General features: G+C 37.9%; 1 protein-coding gene across 3 annotated transcripts in view; it reads left to right on the top strand.

The window, feature by feature from the left end:
- The first annotated feature begins 2065 nt into the window (after nt 1–2065).
- Nucleotides 2066–18343, top strand: part of ebf1b (EBF transcription factor 1b) — a 95981-nt gene continuing 79703 nt past the window's right edge. For 2 of the 3 annotated variants that reach the window (XM_058415352.1, XM_058415354.1), the window contains exons 1-6: nt 2066–2792; nt 3405–3561; nt 4228–4291; nt 5064–5119; nt 11110–11183; nt 13442–13510. In XM_058415352.1, coding sequence (XP_058271335.1) covers nt 2659–2792; nt 3405–3561; nt 4228–4291; nt 5064–5119; nt 11110–11183; nt 13442–13510 — 554 coding nt within the window. In that variant the 5' untranslated portion in view covers nt 2066–2658. The remainder of the gene's footprint in view (nt 2793–3404; nt 3562–4227; nt 4292–5063; nt 5120–11109; nt 11184–13441; nt 13511–18343) is intronic. The other variant, XM_058415353.1, reaches the window with a different exon arrangement.

The raw sequence follows: 18343 nt of genomic DNA on the forward strand, positions 1-18343 counted from the left end.
TGTGTACTGTGCCAGCTATAGATTATTGAACTTAACACAATAAAAGCTTGAGCATGAATTAAAACAAACTGGTTTTAGGGTCTGTATGTGTGATTATCCATGATTACAGGAAGTGAATCAGAAATACAGAAAGTTACAGAAGCAGTAAGAATAATGCAGGCGTAGAATATGCTGTTTGAAAATTTTTACATCAGTGTTACTGCTGTGATGAGAATGGATGAATGAACAAATATTCTTAGCTTTTGTGTTAGATGGGCAGACAAATAGCTTCTGAAAAGAAAGAAATTATTCATTTTATGATTAATTTTTAAGTTGTTAACCTCAGACATGTTATATGACTGCAGTTTATTGGGCGAAATAGCTAAATGCCATAATAGAAACGTGTTTGTTTTAATTTCAACACAAGGTGGCAGTGTTGCTTTTCCTAAAACATCTGTTTGCGAGCTCATTGTGTATTGCTTTATCTGTTTCAAAGCCGCGCATTTCTCAGCCAGCAGATAGAGCAATGTCCTTTTAAAAATAAATCCATACCTACTTTTTTTCTCTCTTCTTCTTCTTCTTCTTCTTCTTCTTCTTCTTCTTCTTATTATTATTATTATTATTATTAGTTTGCATACAATGCCAGAAATTAGAAATGTGCATTACACAAAAGTAAACACCCTGTATTAGCCAACTGTTCTATTAAATATATATGTAGAATTTTAATAATCTACATTATTATTATTATTATTATTATTATTATTATTATTATTATTATTGTTGTTGTTGTTGTTGTGTTATTATTGTTGTTGAGTTTAATAGAGTCCTATTAGGTCTATTAGGTTAAAAAAAAATGAAACACCATGAGTACACTTCAGTATTCTTATGAACGCATGCGCACACATTAGGTTCATATTCTAATGTAGCCTTAATGTGTCTGTACACCAACAGTTAACTATTTCAGACTACTGTTGGATAGCATTAAAATTCTGGGGATGAAGACAGGTTTTACTTTAATAAAATATAGATCAATACATTAATGCGTTTGCTTGTAATGAGGGTTCTTGCTGCCTTGACATTTTACTATTTACAGGTTTTCATTGTTGATCTGTGTTACAAAAACAAAACAAAACAAACATACAAAAAAAAACCAGAATTAAACCATATTCGATTTTCTATATAAAACCTCTGAGGTTGTGATTTACTGTTGTGATATAGTTTTATTTGTGCATCTACATTGTGTTACAGGACACACTCACTAATGTGAACGTACAATCAAAAACCTACATTGTTCAAACCCAGCAATTTATACTGGATTAGGATTGGATTAGGGTTAATTTTCCTATACGACTGTTCTTTTATCTCTTGTGGACTGTTGCTAAAACAGCTTAAAACCCTGTAGAATTATAATAATAAATAAAACTATCACTTGTTATTCTTACTTAGAATTAAATAAAAAGGGAAATCCTGCTTGATCATTCTCAGAAATATTCCTTATAAATTGTAATTGATTACAGGTCAGTATGTGCTGCTCTGACATGTGTTTGGTATATATAATATATTAAATATTTTGTAGTTAAGACTGTTGACGCCCATGTTTGGAGTAAATTCCACATATTCACTGAATTCGCTGTATGAATTAAAATATATTGTTTACTAAACCACAGAATGTAATAATTTATAATGAGTTAGGCTACACGTAATGACTCGTGTACTGCCCTGTGTAATAGAAAGCTGAAATAGTACAGTCACCGACTTAACTCGCAATGTAAACGCTATTAGGCTGCAGTATTTAGGACACTACTATGTGGACTGATCTTTCGTCTAGAGTTAAGGGCGGAAGTGCGCGGGGAAGAAGGCGCTAATCGAAGGGGCGTCGTTTTGTGCGAATTTTGCTGCCCACGTCTGCCTCCAGCCTTGCTTGGCGTGTGACTTCTGGATGGCTTGTTCAGTAGACGAAGCAAAGGAAGGAGGGATTAAATATGTAATGAGGCGGAACTGACACGGGCCTTTATGCTTTGTTCGAGGGCGGTCCGACCCTCTCGGCCCCTCCCTAGTACCCTTTGGGCACTGTGCTTGCTCGTGCTTGGCTCCCCAGCATATAGTCAAAAGACGAGAGTCCTTTGGGAAGGGGCACAAATCACTTAAGTTTTAACAAGAAGGGGCAACGACCAAATCTTCAACGACCCTATCCTAATTTATACTTCGTTTATTCATTATTTTATTTTCCTTGGACGGAGAAAGATCTATTCAGATGAGAAAAGCAAAGCAGGAGAAAACTTGTTGGAGGATGATGACATTTCATGTTGCGCACTCTGTCAAGCTGTAATAAGCCAGTCCCTATCATTTCTGCGAATTGTCAACATTCAAATCACTGGGCGAAGGAGAGAAGACGTAACTCAAACCTATTTCGTTCGGGTTGTGTTCGCAATTTCTCGCTGACTCTTCTTCTTTCTCTTGGAATTGTTTCTTGAAAGGTTCGTTAATTCCGCCCCTGCCGTTCTCTCCGTTCACCCGCTGTGTGTGTGTGTGTGCGTGCGTGCGCGCTCGCGCGCGGACTCTCTTCAGCTTCTCTGGTGCTCGGCGGCACGCGGACAGCGGAGAGCAAACACACACGCGCCGGTTGTGGAGGAGGAGAGGGAGGGAGCGGGGTGATCTTTAGTTTTGGGGGGATTCTTCATGTTCGGGATACCGGAGAGTGTGCAGCGCGGCGGAAGCACTCTAAAGCAGGAGCCGCTGGGCGCCGGAATGAATGCCGTGAGGACGTGGATGCAGAGCGCCGGCGTGCTGGACGCTAACACCGCCGCGCAGAGGTGAGGAGACATACGGGTAACTCCCGGGACCATGGACAGGCGCTCGGTTTTGAAAAAGTCTTATCGGGGTTTGTCACTTATGTGCCGGGATTGATATGCTCTTCGGTTTAGGTTACTTTGCGTTAGAGAATGGGCTGTGCTTTATACTTTATACGAAACTTTGGATATGTAGCCACGCTGTTTATCATTCTAGCCATCATATTGTACCATCATTTTGCATGTAATTTCCTCTTGAGAACACAACGCTTAATATTGAATCTATAACATAACGAAACGATTCTTCTTTTAGGAAACGTTAATGAACCATTCATATTTCATGAATATTTACAACAATGTTCCTAAAGTCCAGGAGCACCAAACCTTATGTTTTTAGTTGTTGTTTAATTTTTCTTCTTCTTTTCATTATTGTTATTATAATGACATGTGTATTAATATTAGGAGTAGTAGTAGTAACACCAGTAAATTGTAAAGTTTAAGTTTAGGCTTAAAGGTCGCAGGATATCCTCAATGAATTCCTGATATTTATTAAATAAAGGGAGTATAAAAATAAACATACTGCTGTGACTGTGTGTGTGGGTGTAACCGGCGGTGCGGTGATGTGTGTGTCCGCAGTGGAGTGGGGTTGGCCCGCGCGCACTTTGAGAAGCAGCCGCCATCCAACCTGCGAAAATCCAACTTTTTTCACTTCGTGTTGGCTCTGTATGACCGGCAGGGGCAGCCCGTGGAGATCGAAAGAACATCATTTGTCGGATTCGTGGAAAAAGAGAAGGTGTGATCCCACGCCACCATCGCAAGAAGTTCACGCAAATTATAAATTTTAATTATTATTCTCGGAAGGTGGACATATGTGAAACACAGCACATTCCGAAGGATAAACGGAGAATATTCTGTATGTACGCCTAAGAAGCCTATAAATGCTTAATGAACCTTTATTAATTATTGCACAAAAACGAAAAAAAACCCCACTGCAGTATATATGTCAGAATTGACTAAATATTTATTTTTTTACAGCCGTCGCCGTTAAAACTTTGTGTTTATATTTATTTTTCGTTTGTTACCATGAAGCAGCATTACCTTCTAAAATGTATCCTATTTTATTAGGAGTTCAGCTCATTTCTACAGTGGCCTAGGTGCCATGGGTCTACATTAAACTATCTAAAAAAATGGTAAAGTCCCGTTCTTTTTCAGGACAATCACTGACAGTGCGTGCTGATCGTTCAACTGCACAAATGCATTTCTATAAGCATTACAACGCGTGCATGGCCACCGAACCCTAAAATAAATTCCTTGGATTCGTGTTTTATTCAGAATGGCTCGTGTCAGTATAAACCGTGGTCTCCCCATTTATCAAACCACTGATATTTATATTGATTGTACACTAATTTGACATCCGCTGTACTGTTATAGGATATGTAACGTTATATTTTGTGCCCAGGAGACGACAGGAGAAAAAACGAACAATGGGATCCATTACAGACTGCAGCTTCTGTACAGTAACGGTGAGACATGCATTCCTGAATCTTTATCTTTCTGCTCTACGTTTACATTCAACACCAAAAAAAATAATAATAATGTAATTATTCAATGCAAACCCGTTACATGAAAGCCAAGCTCTCGAAAAATTGACCTAAATAATTTGTTAACTTTAGACGGGGTTATTCCAGAGGGATATAAATCTGTATAATAAAGCTGTATGTAAAGTGTGTGACCTGTCCACACTGACCACTGTTTCTTACTAGGACTGATATTTTGTCTGGCAACGGCCTGCTCACGTGATAATTTTAAACACTGTAGGACCGCATCTTAAAGTACCGAGCTGTTTTGCTTAATCTAAGCTATATTTGTGTTTTGTGCTAGAAGAAAAATGTGAAATAGCTTATATAAAATAGTTCATTAATTAACTTGTAACCGGAACTGACCCGAGGTTATTTTTTTAGAAACCGTTTTAAACCAGTCTTCTTACTCTCCTGTTCGGTTATTTACAGACTGTATGCTTTAATGTTAGTCCTGAAGTGAGTGAAGTTGAACTGTTGTTTGTTTTTGTGTAAGAGGTACATAATCACAGGTCAGTAGGTTGCTGTAGGCCTTCTATGCTCTAGCTGAAAATTAATGCTTTATCATTTTTTAAATCAACAGTAGATCCAGTACTTTGTTCTTGTCGTATATTTTGTTTTGGTTTGAATGGCACGACTGTGATATAAAAGGAAAATGAGTTTAAAAAATCCCTAAAGGGTTTAAAAGTTCTAAACGCTGTTTTTCCTCTATTTACAGGCATTAGGACAGAGCAGGATTTTTACGTTCGTCTCATTGATTCAATGACCAAACAGGTAAGAATGCTGTCTTTTATAAACATCCAGACAACAGCAAAAAAACAAACAAACAAACAAACAAACAAACAAACAAAAAAACCCTCCAATCATCTGTTTAGCATAAGAAAACATCACACGTTGGCCACGCGCCAAACCGCACAGTAAACTATTGTCCTAAACAGCATTCCGTATAGTTTCATACGATGTGGAAAGCTGTAGTGTCAAACTTTTTAATGCAGCTGGACCCTGTTAGGACGCTGCCGTAAGCGCCTTGATTTTTGACATTAAGATAATATGGGCTGTAAGTGTCCCTCTAGCCTATTTTTGTGAGATGAAAAAGTTGGTTTATTTGTCTATCTGTTTGTTTGTTTGCCTTGTTTACGGAAAAAAGCACGTAGACCTTCATTCTTGTTGACTGTGGGTGAGAAAATATGTGTAATTGGTTTCTACTGCCAGCTACTGTTTATGATCAAAATATATCGTTTTCATAGATCCCAGATCAGACTTACTTAATCCTAAGGGCACGTTCAGCCTTATTAAATTGTGAATTAATTACAAAAGCAAGCCCTGAATTTCATTCCGGCTCTTCAATTTGCTCACAGCTCACAGATGCTGCCCGAGGATGTTTGTCTTTGTTTTGTCGTATCGTCTGAACTGTTCATCAGAGTCTTACTGTACTTTTGGATTGACACTGTCCACTGTTTTGGTCTGTTTTTAAGTATATTGAATATATGCAAAACCAGCTGTAGCATAAAAATTTATGCATTCATGTTATTAATATTAATTAATATTTATCTCATTATTCATATTGCTGTTTTATTAATATAATTAATATTATTCACATTTATGAATGTACGTAACATTCTCTAAAGTAGAATCGGAAAAACATTCTTGCCCCTTTTTTCGTCTTTAACCTGAAAGACACGGCTACCTCGAATTCCAAACCTAATCCTGTTCTATCACAAAACGTAACTAGAAAGTTTAGATTTTATTTTACGGGACACTCTCAGGTCAAGAAATAATCCAAAAAGAAGACAAAATGGCCAATAGAGTAAAGGTGTGTTTGAAATATTTGCTCCCATCTGGAAACAAATTATTCGCAAAGCAACGGAACAAAACATTATTTTATTAAAATGGTAGTTAGATTGAATTTTTTTTCTCATAATCCAAAATCTCCGTGAGCACTTCTTCAAACGACAGAAGTAAGAAACAGCTTAATCGTCCATTGAGAGATGTCCTGTTGTTTCTTTGAGCTTGTGTTGTGTTGTTTTGCGTTCCCCCGCCAAGAAGTGGAAGCGCGCGCTCCCTAAATCCATATAACCGAGTCGCTCTTTTAACCTCTTGTAAACAATTCGTCAATAAATCTTGTAATTTTGTGCATACTTCAGTGTTATTACCAGTTTTAGAAAATACTTACAGACAGTTCTGCTTCATGTGCGCATCAACAAATCGTCCACAAATAGCCTAGTATTGTTTTTATGAGGTGGAAACAAAACATACTATTAGTCAGAATGTGTGGGTTTATTTATTTATTTATTTATTTATTTATTTATTTATTTATTTTTGTCAAGCACGCATTTGGATGTGCCAGCTGGAGATTTAGGTGGTACTCTGGCACATACTTTGCTATGCCAGTCATTCTATATAGCAAAAATTTGCACAGTGGTCATGAAGTGTGATGAAGACTGGCTGTGCTGCCTCTCAGCAGTTAGCAGGTCACTAACATATCTGCAGGCGCTGCCTCCCCCCTCTGTTGCTCGCTCGCGCTCTCTCTTGCTTCTATGTGTGTCATGGGCGATATCAAAGTACATTAAAAGCTCGTTGTGAGAAGAAGAGCCTGCGTGCTGGGAAGAACTGCTGTTTCCCAACTCACTGCTTTGCCACACTTCGTGGGAGGACTGGCGCTTTTATGCGCCTTGTCGCTTGTATTCTCTCTGTTTATCAGTAGAAGAAGAAAAAAAATCACCCTGTTACCTTAGTTTCGAAAATTCTTCGTGGGTTTCTTTGTAGTTTTTATACCTTAGACTATATTTAGCGCTAGTCTTCATTATTTTCCAACCCCGTCCTAACGAAATAGGTGTAATAGACGTCTGGTGTAATAAGATGGTTATTTAAATTGTCTAGACAGAAGTACAGTCCTTGTTCGTTTAATAAAGCCTAAAAGTAGTCAGCAGATACCACGTTTTGCTTTATATTACTCAAAGCGCACATTGATGCCCCCCCCCCCGACGCACCCCCTCCACTGGGCAGGCAGATTTATCATTAATGCGCATAAAATGTATAGGCGTACTATTATTGGACTGCGTGCTGAAATACCCCTCCCTGGATAAGCTTGAACGTTTTTCACCAGAGATGATGAGCCCTTTAGGGGTTATGCTACTTAGTGGGTTAGTAAGGAGTTAGTGTTCATCTACTATTAGTCATTATTGTGTGAAACTGGAGCTCAGTCTTTTTTTTTTTGGTTGACAAGAAGCTCAAGAGAATTTATACATAAAACATTTAAATTATTTTATATATAAAACATACATTTGATATATAAAAAGAATCAGCGATGTAATGTTTAAAAATCAGTTTTTTTTTTGCTAGCATGACCACAAATGTAGGATGCTGTTTATATAAGCATCTGCAAAATAAAAAAAAATGTACAGCAGCATCTATGGGACACTTTGCTTTACATTAGAAATTTGTGTTAATATACAATATATATCTGTAAATTTGCATAAAGACTGGCATGGACTGTAGGAGTTCCTAAAGTTCCTAAAAAAAAGTAATGTACAAAGCAGCAAATAATATTGATTAATGAATTTTCTTAAAAGTAAAAAGTTTTTTCCACATATAAAATGTTTTATTAAAAATGTAAATTATGTAATTGTCATCCATATACAAATCATGGAAATAACAGTAGATAATATGGGTATAAAATAATTTTTTATATCCCTCCCACTTGCAGCAACTTAGTCCCATGTTCTTGCAACATCCTAATATCACTTTCTCATATGACTTGTGTTATTTGTTGACATCACTGTAATATCTCTTTTACAAAATTTTAAACTCTGGGTCTGAAACTTGTCCTCTAGCTGTTCCTCTTCCATGCTCTATCATCCTCCTATGGATTGTTTGTCATTTTTTGGTTTATGAAACAGAATATAAGTGTATTTGATGTGGGGTGTGGTGGAATATCTGTATATTTTGTGTGTGTGTTTGGGAACAAAGAAGGAAATTGCGGCACCCCTTTAAAGTCATACAGCAGCCTGGAAAAAAGGACATTGTGTTGGCACACTAACAGATGATACTAACCTTGTAGGAAACATGTTTCCATGTATTTATAGGATTTTGTTTATATCGAAGTTGTTGAAGGATCTGGAGAAGGAAAGTGCAGCTGGCAAGATGACATGTATTATGAATGCTGCTCATGCTTGTTTGCAATGCATCATCTTAATATTTTGACAGATAGCCATAAGTAGAACTTATGACTGTAAAACTTTGATTTATTAGATATCTTTTTGATAAAGGGGATAAAATAAGATGATCAGAGTCCTGACATGAATGACCTAACACCACGGACTTATAACAACTCAACACTAATGGAAAATAATTTAACACTTGTTGAGAATATTTCTATTTGTAAGCTGCTAAAGATAAAAAGAGGTCAAGATTGGCTTGTCCTAATTTGTGTAGTCTCTATTGCTAATTCATCTTTCATCCTGAGTTATTATGGCATGATATAATTCATTGCATAATGAAGTTTGTCCAGTTACTGCAGCTGCTGCAAAGACTAGTAAGATTTCAAATCTAAGTGTATGATTATAACTTATGTATTCCTTTCTTGTGTGGAAATTGTGTCATGAGATTATGAAAAGAAATAAGGTTGACCCCCTTAAAGAACCTGTGATAAGATGGATTAATATTGTCTACTAGCATGGGGCAGCAGGTAGACAGTGATGCATTCTGTGCACTTTTAAAAGCCCTTGGCCCCTTTCTCTCAAAGTGAAAGAAAAGTAACTGAATTGACTAGATTGTATGAGCTTGCCAGCTACAGCATTGGCTGCAGTGATATCACTTTCAGTGTCATTGTGTGGTGTAAAGTACACCTAAACATCAAACAATGTATCAATTGTCTGCCACTGTAAGCCAACATCTCAATTGACAAGTAGGATGATTCTTGCATCCAGTAACCCTCTTTAAAATAGACTTAAACACTCTGGCACTAGTGTTTCTGTTATTTACTGCTTTACATAACCCCTTAAAGTCCCAGCTTATTTTCTAGCCATTACTAAAGCACATTATTCAGTTGCTATTAATTATTGCTGCTACTAATTATTCAGCATTTATTATACACCCAATAACATGATTAGAAAAGGTGTATGTTATATAATCAAAGTTATAAAGGTAAAAAGCCTGCAGATGAGTCCTGGGTGCTTAAGTGTTTAAGCAGTGTATGAAGATTGGCATCTAGATATATCAGCCACATTATATGGAGGTTATAGGCTTTACAGAAACAGGACATTTGTGACCAGTCTGCAAGAATCTAAACGAGATCCATGAGTCCTAGCAAGGTGATGTCTTTGGCATTGTCAAGCGAAGGATTGGTTGGAATGGCGTGCCACCTCCAATATTCAGCTTCCCCAGCCTGGCATGGACATGTAGTTTGTACTGGGGAGGGGTGAGAGCAAAGCCGTGAAGATTCGGGAGAAAATTGAGGAGGTGGCTTGCCAGATGGTGCCTCCATGCTCCAGTCTGGCATCCCAACTGCTTGCCCCCATGCCCACCTCATGCCTGCCTCCACGCCTCTCCCTCCAACCCATACTCACCACATCCCAGCGATTGTTTGCTGCATTATACGCTAGAGTAGGCAAGATTCCAGTGAGAGCACAGGCCATTACACATCCTATCCTGCCCAGCTTCCCTGGCACTTTCAAAGTGAGATAAAAAACGGAAAAAAAGAGAAAGAGAGATAATGAAGAGAGAAAGCAGACAGAAAAAGAATAAAGACAGAAATTATGCACAATTTCTTATAGTTTTTGAAAGACTGGCTAGTATGAGTCATGAATTTTTAAGGTCTGAGAGCATAGGGTGGAGATCCAGTGATGCAAAGACATTTTTACATTTCAAGAAATCTAATCCCATTTCTCAAAAATAATCCATATATAGTTGACTGGACAAAAGAAGTATTGAAACAGTTAATTACAACTGTTATTTTAGAAGTTAATTTTTTTCATTCTTTAGAACTTCTTAATGGGAAAGTTAATGTCTTCTGAATGAAGGATGGAATACTCTAGAATGCATATTTATAAAGCTCAGAACGACTCATTTGCCCAATCCCTTCCCTCATCAACCTGTTCACATTTAGCAGGTGTTCTTTATTCTCTCAGGTTACCTGTAACTGTCAATCTGGGTTAAGGAAAACAGAGGAATTAGGCAACATAGAAATGATGAGACCAACGTGCCCTACCTACACCTGCTTCTGAAACCCCTTATCCATTTTATTTTTCCTCTCACCCACATCTTTTTTTAATGGAACCAGAGGCTGCTCAAGAGGCAGACACATTCTGCTCAGGATCTGAATGACCAGAGACACTACACTAGCAGGACACTGCTGGATTCCCACGACTTTTTATTAAACACAGCCCTGACCACACACTCTAAAATGCTCAAGCTGTCAAGCCCTCTCAGTGTGTCTCTTGAGTGTTTCTCAAGTGGAATTTGTGGTCTTGAATTCTGAGCTGAACTGGAGCAAGAGATCACAGAGCAGTTTGGGAAAAAGTAAGGGGTCACTGGAAAGACGTCATTTGATTGTGGAGATGATAGATGGTAGTTAAATCTTGGAAAAAGCTCAAATGAATCTTACAGTATATGCAGGACTAATATTAAGATAATTATTCATCAAGTATCAAAATATTCTCTGCCTTTTGCCCACAAATTCACATGAAAAATTAAGTGCATCTTGTTGGCTACCAGATGAACAAAATGAGCAATGGTACTCCAACATTTGCTTTCTGTTTTCCAAGGCGATCATCTATGAAGGTCAGGACAAGAACCCTGAGATGTGCCGTGTGCTACTGACCCATGAAATCATGTGCAGGTAAGATAGCAGTTTTTCTAGAAGAATTTTAGAAAGAAGTAGGTTGGGAAGATTGACGTCTACCTATTTTTAGCAACATTTTAACAGTGTTCCACCTCATGAACATAACCGTAATCCTGAATTAATTAGGGCAAGCAGAAACTCATTACTCTTTTGGCTTCATTAACAAATATGCTTTCTCTGCAGTACTATGAACTGCAAGACTGGTTGGCTTAGGAACTTAGTTAACAAAGATTCAAAGATTTAAGACTCAGCATCTTGAGTAGTACACACACACACACACACACATTTATACATGTATTATCTACTTTAATAGTTACACATCTGCTCATTTATGCAGTTTTACCAATATCCAATCAGCCAATTATTATATCATGTAAATGCAGAGCTTCACGATGTTCACATCAAACATCAGAATGGGAAAAATGTATCAGGAAGTCTAAAGCTACTTATAAATATTCACTCTTTACTAGCCTGGTGAGCAGAAAAGCATTTTGGAAAGTACAACACAGGCCTTAAGGTGAATGAACTACAACAGCAGATCACATCAGTTTCCATTCCTGTCAGCCAAAAACAGGAATCTGATCATGGTCACAGACTCACAGACTCACCCAAAATGGACATTTGAAGACTTGAAAAATACCAGGTGATTTTTTTTCTAATCATTTGGGTGATGCTGTCACATAGCACACATTTTCCCAATTCTGATGTTTAATGTGAACATTAACTGGAGTCTAACTATCTATGTAACCCACACACCACAAAAGCAAACATCTTCTGCCATGATGATAGACAGTCTGCATGACAACCAATAGTTGTTCCCTTCACAACTTGCCAGTGTGTTTGTATGCATGTGTGTAAGTGTGTGTGTGTTGGGAGTGTTTAGGGGGAGGGTGGGGTGAATTCAAATGCACTCTCAATTATAAGCAGAAAATTAGGCTGTTCACTATTAATCAGGCCTGCTAATTGCCACAGACCACCATTAGCCATATGGTGCCTTGCCAGCTTGCAACTGTGGGACAGAAGTGCTTATTCCATTTCTTTGAACAAACAAGAAAAAATGACCAAAACAGTTGTGAGAACATGCTAAAGGACATTTTTTTTGCTAGACTAGGCCAAAACGGTTCTTTTTAAAGATTAAGGTTGTCATAGCACAGGGCCAACAACATGAATCAAAGCATCCTGTGAAATAAAACATATGCTGGAGGAGGCCCATACGTGTTTCTGTGTATTTACGGCAACTGCTGTTTCCTGTTAATTACATGAGGCAATTTAGATTTTCATTTCTTCAAAAGCTGAATCAGGAAGGAAACCTGGAGTTTAAAGATGCAATTTCCTGATGTCGGGATCTTAGGGTTGGACTGATGTTAAGGAAAATAGATAATGCCACTTTTTCAGAATAAGCTGATAGATGTGGTAATTAACATAATTTCTACTTATAACATGAGTGTGTGTGTGTGTGTGACAGAAAAAAGATTATTTATCATTTTTATTTCACAGGACATTTCCTACAGAGATTATCAATGCAGTGTCTACTGTATAATGTATTTTCAGTACAGCTTCTGAAAAGATAATATATTTTAGCTTATATAAAAGGTCCTAAAAAATTGGCCTTATTGAGAGTGAGACTGAATTAGGGAAAAGAGACAATACTGTGGGTTTCATGTGACAGTTTCATCCCCAGCCCCTTTGAGAGTCCCACTGCCATCTGTGCAGAGGAAATTCGAGCCTGGGGGTCTCTTTCTCTCTCTCTCTTTCTCTTTCTCCCTCTCTCTTACTCTCTCTCCAAGCTGCTCCTAACCCCCTTACACTCTTTCTTTATCACCTTTGACCCCTCATCATCCCCTATCTCCAGCTGACATTTGACTCCAGAACAGTGGTTAAAAACAAACTTTAAATTCATTCCTAGCATCTTAGACATTTCATTACCAAAGTGGAAATATATTTTGCATTATAATCATCCTTCCTTACCTGTCTAAAGTAAAATGAAGACAATCCGTCTGTGCCACTTATTTCTACCTTACCATCACTTGTCTGGTTTTAACTCTTAACACTAAATCATTCCATGTTCAGTATGTACTTAAGTAACTACTACATTTTTATTTTTATTTTTATTTTCTGTCCACTGACATGAAAATGATACATTTACATTTACATTTCTGGCATTTGGCAGAAGCTCTTATCCAGAGCGACATCTCTTAAAAATAAAAAAAAATACATCTCTTAAGGTGTTTCTTTTCCCTTCTCCTCCATGTCAGTCGGTGTTGTGACAAAAAAAGTTGTGGCAACCGGAATGAGACGCCTTCTGACCCTGTGATCATTGACAGGTAGGAGAGCTTCCTTCTTGTTATCCCAGTGTGACAGGTGCTTCTGTTCGTATGTGTATTCCACATGTAACACAAGTGTTAACAATAGCTCATCTGTTGTAATGCTGGACCATGCTGATGAATTAAGTCTTTACATAACCCTGCAATGCAAATCTATAGTCTCTTCTCATTGACTTTAATGCTGTGAAATTCTTTGTTGGGCAGTAGTTTTATTGTGCTAAGCCAAAAATGAAACCAAGTTGCTGTGTATTGGTTCATTCAGTTTCAATGTCTGCAAACTCACTTGCAAGGGAGAAGTCCTCGCTGTTACGAGCTCTGCCTCTCTACCCAACTGTCTAAAAGTATGGGCTCAAGTTTAATGATGCAATCACTACATTTAAAATCGATCACTGTATTGTGGCTCACCAAAATACATTTATGAATGGCTTTGTGTTTGAAGTTTTTGTTATTGACGATCCTTGCCATTCTAATAATATTTTGCATATATAGACTTGGTATGCACTTGACTTCATCTTCATCTTGCAAGTAGCAATTTCCACAAAATGGCTTCACTTCACCATTTTATGACTGGCCAAAATCGGGTTATATGGGTGGCCTTGGCAGCACACACTTGCTTTCAGACACCACCCTCAGGCATCACTATAGGATGGGTTTCAGTAACCCTAATCTGGGCAGGGTACACAAGGATCTTTTTTGTACCTTTTATGAGAATTGCTCTTGATCTGATGTTTCCCTGTAAGATCTGTTCACCAAGTGTGAACCTAATAGAAGCATTAAGCTCCTGGTGACACTAAAGTACACAGACCAGGACAAGGTCTTGATATACAAATTGGGGTACTTCAAATTGATAATTAGATCATGTTCCCACATCCAGATACTGGGATAGGCTGTACCCATATACCTTTTGCACTTCTTAATAAAATCCACATGGATAATAGCCTCTAAAACAATAGTGGCCAAAGAGCCTCAGCCTCCGTCACTCTCTCTCAACTTCTCCCTCTGTTGCCATTTCTCCTTCTTTCACCAGTGCACATGAACACAACTCTACTATCATTCATTTTACATCTATCTCCCCAAACCCTCTGCATCCTTTATATATCATTATTACTGTATTATAAATATTCAGAACTAAGTACTAAGTGTGTATATATTTATCTTGTTAGCAGTAATGCTTAGCTGTTAGCTTCATTTTAGACATGCTTGCTTTATTGAAAATTGTGTTGTGTTTAATAGTATTTGTACACAATTTGAAGGAATGTCAAGTACCATGGGTTATGTTGAGGTGGGATGGTAGAAAGTGATCTTAAGCAATGGGGAAGCTATTATCCAGGCTTTGGGGGCATTTACTCTTATGGGTGACAGTTCTCAGTGCTATTCTTGTGAGCCTCTTGGTTGTAAAAAGATTTTAGAAAGATCTGTACCTGATGAATGATGGGAAGATGTCCTCCAGGATTCATTTGGAAGGGCACCAAATTCATTTGGAAGGGCACCTTCAAGATTAAATTTCTGAACAAAATTGCAATTAAATGTTTTTTTCAGTTTTTCCACTGCAAAATGGAACTATTCAGGTGACTTTCTATTATATTTTCTTTCCATTATGTAGTTGGATTTTTTCTGCTTGATTTTCTTATGTTCTTTTTATTTTAAGTCTTGGTTGCTCAGTATGTGCTCAGTGTTAATGTGGTCTCATAAATACAACTTCATTTTAATGAAATCCAAAGCAATCACTCTAGTGATAATTAATAATAAGCAGCATCTAAGAATCCTGAGAAAAGCTGTCAAAAGGAAACAGCGTTGACTGCAGGTAGAAAAGTACATTTCATATCAGCATAACAAAGTAGCTAAAATATATATTTGCTTATTTTTCAGACAAACTTTGTTGCTTTTGGGATTTTCTTTGCCACTGAAAAGCAGCCACAGAAATTAGAGGGTCAGTTTCAAAGGGCTATGACAGAGTACAGATAGAGAATGTTATTACTTGTTAAAAGTCACACTGGATCTTGAATAGAGCATAAATGATGGTGCTGTATTTGCAGTCATCTTAAACACACACCAATACATATTTGCAAGCCACAAAAAACCCAAAGAAACAGATATTTTCATCAGTGTCTTGAATCATATGCAGAGCTTTGTAACCTAATAAAAATGGCCTAAGCATTCTTTTTGCACAAGATTTTGTTGAGATTTGTAAAGAAAATAGGTCAATGGTGCCTCCGATTTGTCACTTTGTTCTTTGTGGCTACTTTCAGGCATCTCAGTTTACAAGGTGCTTGTTACTTCTGAGACCTGAGATCTTTTGGTCTGGAATGGGTGTGAGAAAGTGTCTGTGTGTGTTTGTGTGTGGGCATGTGAAATTTCCTCTTCAGTGCTGTATGAACAGGGAGCGATGAGTGTAAATAGGTTACCTATTTACCTGTTGGTTTCTTTATGATTGTAAAAATATCTTGTGGTGTTATATCACAAATGATTTGACAACAGGTAAATTAATAATTTGGCTGTAGAGGTGTGTGTGCTCTGTCAGGTTTTTGGATGTTTGATGTTTCTTGAGTGCATTTGTCTTTACCTTATCAATAACAAATAAAAAGGCCAGCTGTGGTGACTTTACAGATGATGAGCAATTATGTTATGATGCATAAATAATGTTCAGATCATCAAAAAAGCTGTACTTTATTCAATACTCTGGAGGTTTTTCAGCAACTGTACCCTATGAATCACAATTCAGCTTACTTGTTATTTAATTCCTCATTTTGCTGCCCCTTATTAATGCCCATTCAAAAATACATTAAGGTAAGTTAACAGCCAGCTTTACTGCTTTGCTAGATGTGTCTTACTCAGATTGTTTAATTATTAATTAAGAATTAATAATGAACTAGGTAGCAAATTTCAAATCTGCATCAGCCTCTCTGCTTAATCTTGTATTTGTCAAGAGCGTTATTTAAGGACTGAATCTCCTCGTTGTACTTTTTGCCTGCTACAATGTGAATAAACATAGCCCATAGAATTTTTACAAGTAAACCTCACAATGAATGCACCACTGAGCCTGAGATTCTGAGAAGGCTTTTTTTGTTTGTTCTGTGTTTCGGAGCTGAAGCACTATTTTCTATGGGATTTCTGAGACTCAGAAAATCGGATGTGGGCTACCATTGCTGGGACTCAACGGTGCAATAGTACCGCCCAGAATGTGACAGTTCCTGTGGATGCCGTGGTACTTCCTGTTGCTTTTTCACATTTTTAATCTAAACTAGCCCAACACCTGGACTTGCACACTAACCAAGAGAAAAGACATATTTGGCCCACTCTTCCTTGGTGATAGATATGGTAAGAAAGAGTTAGTGCTTGTGTGTGTGAACTGCATGTGAAGAACAAATTTTGAACTTAAATAAATGGATAAAAAGTACTCAACATAAATATGTCACATTTATTTAGGGAGAGTGCTCAACCCTTTGTCTCCAGTCTTAATTTGACTCCAAATTAATTTCTCTATAAATTTAAATGTCTGTACACAAACACATACATGTTTGTGGTAAATGAGTGAAGAAACCACATGCTGGGTATCAGCACACTCAACCCACTATTTGTTCATAAGAAATAACCCAGCATTTTTAAAGAAACCCAGCATTTATTCCCTTTTCCTAGATACTGAGATAATGATTTGATGACATTTGCATATAAAACATCCAGATTTATACTTTATACTCACCTCTAAAATGACATCTAAATGGCATAAATAAGTGTATTAGAAGTATCTATTGCCATACTTGGCCACTCCATGTTGTTTTCTATTAAGTTAATCTAGCCATTGTTAGCATGATCCTGGACAGCTTGGCGGGTTATTATGAGCCAATTACAGAGAGCAGAAGCACAAAGAGAGAAACAGAAACAGGGAAACACTGAGCAAGAAGCATGGATCATTCAGAAAGAAGTGAAGAATGGTCTTAGAATGATTGACAGAAATTAAAAAAGAGAGAAGGAGAAGGAATGGTGGCAGGGAGGAGAAACAATCTCTGGCACATTACCACAGTAGCATGCAGAGAATGCTTGGTCTCTCACAGTGCCACTCTTTTGTGAGCGGCTGCGTGTGGCCCACTTAATCCCAACATGCAAAGCAGTTAATAACATGCCATCGACCTCTACCTCTCCAGTTAATATAAGGTTAACAATATGCAGTTCACCCAGGCCACAATCCTATCATGCGCCTGGTTGACCACAAAAGAGTGAGACGCATTGCGCTGTGTGGGAAGGAATCTGACTCTCTCTCTCTCTCTCTCTCTCTCTCTCTCTCTCTCTCTCTCTCTCTCTGTGTCTCACTCTTGCTCTGTTGCTTACCTTGCTGTCACTCAGTCTTCTGGTTTTTTTACTTTACTGATCAGTTTCAGTTTCATTTTTTAGTGTGCTTTTGTGCATTTTTTGCCTCTCTATCTATCACTTGCTCTGTCTTCCTATTTGTCTTCTCTCACTCTCTCTTGCTCTCTGTCTCTCTGCTGTGGATGTCACATTTTGCTCCTCCTCCAAGATGAAATTGGCCCTCAGGGCTATCTAGCATACAACTCTGAAGTCTGGTGCATGTGTGTGTGGGTGTATGTGTGTGTGGGTGCTTGTGTTGCTACAGGCAGTGAAACTGCTGGTGTGTGTCCTGTCAGTACGGGGTGGGGGGTGTGGAGTGGTAGCCTGTGAGGAGGAAGGAAGCGCCCTTTATCCCCTTGCTGGAGATAAGACCAATCATAGGATTGACTCTACGTGTGTGTGTATGTGTTTTTTTGTGTGCGTGTTGAAGCCTGTCAATCAAGGACTCATGAAATGCCAATCACCTTTCATGTTCTTACAACAGCATTT

The sequence above is a fragment of the Hemibagrus wyckioides genome, linkage group LG18 (genome assembly GCF_019097595.1).
Source record: "Hemibagrus wyckioides isolate EC202008001 linkage group LG18, SWU_Hwy_1.0, whole genome shotgun sequence".
In the NCBI taxonomy this organism is placed as follows: Eukaryota; Metazoa; Chordata; class Actinopteri; order Siluriformes; family Bagridae; genus Hemibagrus; species Hemibagrus wyckioides.